The sequence below is a fragment of the Pocillopora verrucosa genome, chromosome 11 (genome assembly GCF_036669915.1).
Source record: "Pocillopora verrucosa isolate sample1 chromosome 11, ASM3666991v2, whole genome shotgun sequence".
Lineage (NCBI taxonomy): Eukaryota > Metazoa > Cnidaria > Anthozoa > Scleractinia > Pocilloporidae > Pocillopora > Pocillopora verrucosa.
Window position 1 is genome coordinate 8,031,067 of NC_089322.1, and position 6,199 is coordinate 8,037,265.

Below are 6,199 nucleotides of genomic sequence, written 5' to 3' on the forward strand. Positions count from 1 at the left end.
AATATGTTTCGCTTGTCGAAATGTGGGACAGAAACAAAAAAAAAACCAGCCTTCTGCCGTGGGAAACGAAACATCCAGTGGAAATTCATTTAAAACGGGTATATACGTGCCGAATGAACAAGCTTCCAAGATTATAAGCCACTTCAGGTATATTTGAAAAATATGTCTTTGCAAAACGAAAAAACCGAGGAAAGAAACTACTGTTTCCAATATTTTAAATTATAAATTTCATCATGAGACTACCAAAATCTTCTGACATCCCTTTTCCAGGTGATAAAGTAAGGAGTTGTATTTGCTTCAAACTGTCCTTGATCAAATATCGAAAAAATGTTCTTATTAAACCAGCTGGAGGTTGAACTCAGGATAGCAATAAAAAAATTTACAATTGGTTCTGACACTGTCAACCTGCAATTAAGTCTTAGCTGATGTGCTACTTAAGAAGGCAAATAAGATAACAAATATTGCATATAAAAAACGATAGTTTTAGAGCCAACTACTCTAAACCTGTCTCCGGTCGATCCCTAATTGTATTTGTTTCAAACTGTCTTTAATCAAATATCAAAAAGTTTATTTATCAAATCAGCTGGAACAAACACAAAGAGATTTTTCAGCAAACACACTTAGTCATTTCGTTCGTTAACATGCACAGCGTTATCCGCTGTTGTCATCTGTGTGTTGGATCATAGATTACGTTTTGGTAAACTTTAGCATGGACTCTAACTCCAATTCCACAGAACAAGCTGAGAGGTGTTAACCCGTTAAACAATGACTAGTATCGAGTTTCTCCTTACTGTATCACTGCTAAATCAAACATCATGACCATGAGAACAAAGGAAATGATCGTCAACTTAAGGAGCTCTTGATTATCAGGCAAATTCTCCTCGTTATAATCATGAGGAAAGTACAGAGAACGGTATGGAGTATATGCATACTGGCTCAGGAAGCAACCATCTTTGAAAAGAATGGCAGCAAACTTGGCCTAACTTTGAACGATCGTCAAGCGACTATTTAGATAGAGACAGCTGATTGCCTTAAACTGCATTTACAGATAAAAAGACACTCAGAAAAGCAAACAAATAAATTCAATCCGTTTGAGCTCAATTAAAGTGCTCCAGCTGTATTTGACTTGTCCTACTCACTTAATGAACTGTTAACAGCTTATGGACGATCTTCAACTAAAAGCTAAGTGGCCTTGCCAAGTATAAAAGAGGCCCAAGAAGATTCAGCCACACAGCAGAAATCTGCTAAAGAAGAGGATTTTACGACGAAGAGTGCTGAGGTAAGTTTAGAATGGCTTTACACGATTTTGAATTGCCAAAGTGAGTGTCTTAGATGGACCTTTCTTATTCAAGTAAAATGGCTTGCATTGAACCTTAAAACCCTTGAGGTCGATTTCATTACCCACATCATTTATTTGCTTCTTTATGATATTTTAAAAAAAAAATTGTATGGCATTACATATTATAAGAGGTGAGGAGACCCAGGAGGCCATCGGGCTTATGGGAGACGTCACCTCACTTAAAACAATATATTGAAAAAAGAATAAGTGCAGAGAATGCGCGACTTGGCCAATTCAGTAATTATTTAAGTAAAAACTCTTGCATTTTCGTCTTAAAGGTAAGAAGATTTGACGAACAAGTGACTGACTGAGTTCCAACTTTTAGGACGTTGAGAATAGAAAATTGCTTGAGACTATTCGACGTAAATGTATTCGATACCATAGCAGCGAATTTTACAATTGCTTGCGAAACACCTTCGCTTTACGTCGGAAATATCGAGCTGTTGTATGTAAGGAAGTTGAATTTATACATCATTTGTACTCTGCAGGCCGCTAACATATGTTTCAATTAATTTCAGGAGACCTAAGACAGCAAAATGGCAATTAAGAAGATATTGTGCTTCATCTTGGTTGTGCTTGCCTTGACATGTCCGGATGAGATCACTGGAGGTATTTATCAATGCAGTTTAAATTACATTTCCTTTTTTGAAAACTAACAATCTCTTCTCATTCAGAACTTTTATTTCCCAGACGCAAATTTCCAACGATTCGTTCCACTGTATCCTTGAAATCAAATTTATTTAGATCACTTGTACTTTTGAATCATCTTACTGAGAGGTTTCGATATAAATTTTGTAAAAGGGTGAAATGAATTTAAGTCATGAACTGCCCCGGAAGAGAACTATCCTTAGAGATCCATTTGGTCTTTGGTGAAGTTTTTTTTGCCAACCAACTAGTCGAAGAAAAAATGAACGAAATTGTCTGCTATTCGATTTACAAAAAGGCCAAAATAGTGGAATCACTTCTTTCTTTAAATAGAAAAAACTGAAAAAATATTTTAACAATGGCACATACTTAAGATTTCACTCATGTAGATGACCAAGACAAAAGATTTATCTATTAATCTTTAATACTTATTTATTATTTAGTACCCTCTAGCTTTGATTGTTCCTCCTCAGATAATTCTATAAAAGCAAATGGATCTCCCGTGTGTTTTGGTGCGAGAGATACACAACTGGGAAAGTTTAAAGTTCCCTTGAATGGCAAAATGGGAGGCGTGAGGCTGGTCCACCTGTACGGCTACGTGTCTTGTCGCACGGTAGACCCCAAAAATTGGTCACCTTGGGGCTGTGGTGATGGAGCGCATCGGGAGATCAACACTGTCATAACCAATAACAAAAATAAACATCTTTTGCCCCCTTCGCAGTTCCTGAGCGCCCACCACCCAAAAGGAAAATGGCACAAAATTCCAGGTTACAACTCCACGAGCCCTGTCATTGAGCTAAAAGTGTTTAAGGATCCCCTTAATGTGAGTGCTGGCCAGGAGCTACGACTGTGGTACGGTGAAGATTTGACCAACTGGACCGAGGGTGACAACGGGGGAAGAACCTGTGCTGATGTTTTCATCCTGTACGTCTGAGATGGAATATTCCAGTTTTAGAAGATTTGCTTAGAAGAAGAACCTGTAATAAGGTTAAGAAGAAATAAACCGAGGGTTTTAAAGGGAAAGCTGCTCTGTTTCTTTGAAGTTTATAACACATGCACAGCTTTGTGCATGTGTTATGCTCCTCTCTAAAAACATATCTCGACACATTTGAAGTCCCTTGTAACTTGTTTCCCTCAACGCCTCGAAGTATCGTGATAATCTCACTTCACAGAACAGCGCACACTTTAATGTAAACCTTAAACGGGGAAATGAAACACACAAAATCCACAAAGGCCTACGAACACTTCAAATAAATGACACAATAAACTAAGAGAACGATAAAAAAAATTGAAAAGAAAAAATGGAAAAGAAAAAAGGGCAAAAGAAAAACAAGCTGTAAAATCTATATATTTAATTTTTTTTAAAACTTTCACACTTTGAGCAAAGCGTCGCAGTTATATAATAATTCTCAATTTTAAAGTAGTTGTAATTGTTATAGCAATACAGAATTTCGTAAGTTGTTGAGTGTACTTATAAAAAGCGCAGTTTCAAGAAAATCTACGGGTCACTGCTGTTTTAAAAAATAATCCAACCCACGCCAGCATTACTTACTTGACTTATTACAAAGTCAAGGCGGTCAGTAATTAAATGAAACAGGAAACTAGTCTTTAGATATGCACTTGTTCCTTGACGCAAGTCAGGTTTTGGATGAACTTTTAATGCTGCCAATCTTCATTCGTTCTCTTTCGTGTTTAGATCAACACGTTTTGACCAACATGAAGGAATTTGATCGCCTTTTCATTCAAACCTTGTGACGGACAATATCGTGCAATTTTAGACACTAGCGTTCGAGTTTAGACACTTGCGTCCGGTTTTAAACGGAAGTGTCCTATTTTAGACACTAATCTGATTTTAGACACTAATGTCTAATTTTCGACACTGTTTTCCTTTTTTGGACAGTGTTGTCCAATATTTGACAATGTTACTAGATTTTGGACACTATTTTCCAAATTTTGGACACTATTTTCCAAATTTTGGACACTATTTTCCAAATTTTGGACACTAATATCCAGTTTCGGATAGTATTCTCTGACTCTGGACAGTATTAACCAGTTTTGAAGCTGTTTGTCAGGTTCGTGCGATTCAATGCGGTTTTGGAAAGAGAAGAATTAACCTTTTTTTTTTCGCGTTTTTACTTCTTCATCACACTCTGAAGCTAAACATGCTTTACTGACAAGGAAAAGTAGGTAAGTTTGTTTAATGGCTTTTCATCTCTTAATTTAAAGACATTCAGCCCTAAAATACGCACGGGACATCAATGATAATGAATTAAATGGGTCCATTGACGAATTCGTTGTTATAAATCGATGGACCCGACCCTCGGCGGAGCATGCAATCATTCGCCAATGACAATTACCTTTAAAGCCTAATAACGAAGCAGCTTAGGTTCCGTAATTTCAATCAGGAATCACTGTCATCCTTCATAAAAAATTAAACGACAATATATCGAGACTACGAAACCGATGAACTGGTGAACTTTGACAAAATCGTAGCCCCATGATACACCACGTTTGTGTTAGCCCTTCAACCACTCACGAGTGACAGATCGTGACAAGCATTCAATTTGACACTATGCTGTCATGATCACTCCTGAAAGGAACACGAAGGTCACGAGAATAAAAGAAATGAACACCAACTAAAAGAAGCTCTTAGTTTTCAGTCTCCTGGTAAGCACCTCAGGAAATGTATAGGGAACAATTTGAAGAACATGCACATTGATGTTTGGGTGGAAAGGGTAACTCATATATTAAGGAGGTTTAAAGTTTTTAAATTTGGAAAGTAGTACGCTTTCCCCAACGGAGTGAAGTTGACATTTTTTGTACTTCTGAAATTAATCACGTTTTTGGAGATGGTGTTCTGTCCAGTTAAATCCTTCGAGACAAATTATACCAAACTTAGAGGTATCCACCGATGACGGTCATTTCATGAATCAAAAAGTATCAATTTTAATAAGGTGCCATTTGCTCGGCAGGAGAGAGAGTTTCTGGAGCCATTATTAACTTTCGCCTTCAGATAATCGAGGTGCAAGTTTCTAGTTTTGATATTGATCATCGTCATCTTCATCATCATAATTATTGTCATTATTATTGTGATTATTATTCAGTGTTATCTGTCGCTTTTCTTCTATCATAAGAATAGATTGATCTTCGAAAACCAGATTTGAACCCAGTAAAGCTGATCGTAATTGGAAAGTTTCGCTTGTCGAATTGTTGGAACAGAAGCAAAATAACCTGTTTTCTGCCGTAAGAGACGAAACATTTAGTGGAAATCGATTTAAAACGAGCATATACGATTATATACGTGCCTTATTAACAAGCTCTAAAGATTATGCCACTCACTTCAGGTTTATTTGACAAATATGTCTTGGCAAAACGAGAAAAGAAACAATTGTTTCCGACATTTTGTATAAACGCAATCAATATTTCTTTCTCACATACAACGTCATGAGTCAAATTGAACTGATCAAACATTACACAGTTCGTGAGGGGAGGTGGAAGGAAGAGGGGGTCGGGTCTGTTAATAAAAGAGTTAAAATATCACAAAGTCTAAGAAGGGAAACAAGTAAATTTTATTGTGATACAACCAAAATCTTCTGACACTCCACCCCCAGGTGATAAATTAACGACCGGCCAATCCCTAATTGTGTTTGTTTCAAACTGTCCCTGATCAAGTATCAAAAAATTTTCTAAACCAGCTGGAAGTTGACCTCAGGATAGCTCGGAAAATATACAAATGGTTCCGACACTGTGTCAATCAGCAATTTAGTCTTACCTGATATGCTACTTAAGAAGGCAAATAAGGTAAAACTAACAAATATTGCACGTGAAAAATAATAGTTTACAGCCAAGTACTAATCAAATAATGAAAAGTTTACTTATCAAATCAGCTGGAACAAACACAAAAAGAATTTTTCAGCCAACACTTTTGGTGGTTTCGTTCGTTAACATGCACAGCATTATCCCCTGTTGTTATCTGTGTGTTGGATCACAGGTTGTGTGCCAGTAAACTTAAGCATACACTCTAACTCCGATTGCGTACAACAAGCCGAGAGGTGTCAACCCGTTAAACAATGACTAGTATCGAGTTTCTCCTTACTGTATCACTGCTAAATCAAACGTTATGACCATGAGAACAAAGGAAATGATCGTCAACTTAAGGAGCTCTTGATTATCCGGCAAATTCTCCTCGTTATAACCATGAGGAAAGTACAGAGA

The 6,199-nt window shown here is 36.9% G+C and overlaps 1 protein-coding gene across 1 annotated transcript; it reads left to right on the forward strand.

Moving 5' to 3' along the window:
* Positions 1–1,154: 1,154 nt before the first annotated feature.
* Positions 1,155–3,007, forward strand: LOC131789852 (uncharacterized). Its single transcript, XM_059107027.2, has 3 exons — positions 1,155–1,279; positions 1,858–1,948; positions 2,458–3,007. Exons 2-3 carry the CDS (start codon positions 1,876–1,878, stop codon positions 2,916–2,918), a joined length of 534 nt encoding a protein of 177 aa, XP_058963010.2. The 5' UTR covers positions 1,155–1,279; positions 1,858–1,875; the 3' UTR covers positions 2,919–3,007.
* Positions 3,008–6,199: the final 3,192 nt, after the last annotated feature.

Bases quoted from the DNA above. Each gene is read 5' to 3' on its own strand.
- LOC131789852 (XM_059107027.2), top strand. From the start codon at position 1,876: ATGGCAATTAAGAAGATATTGTGCTTCATCTTGGTTGTGCTTGCCTTG. The intron at 1,949-2,457 runs GTATTTATCAAT...GTTCCTCCTCAG, and splicing joins TCCGGATGAGATCACTGGAG to ATAATTCTATAAAAGCAAAT.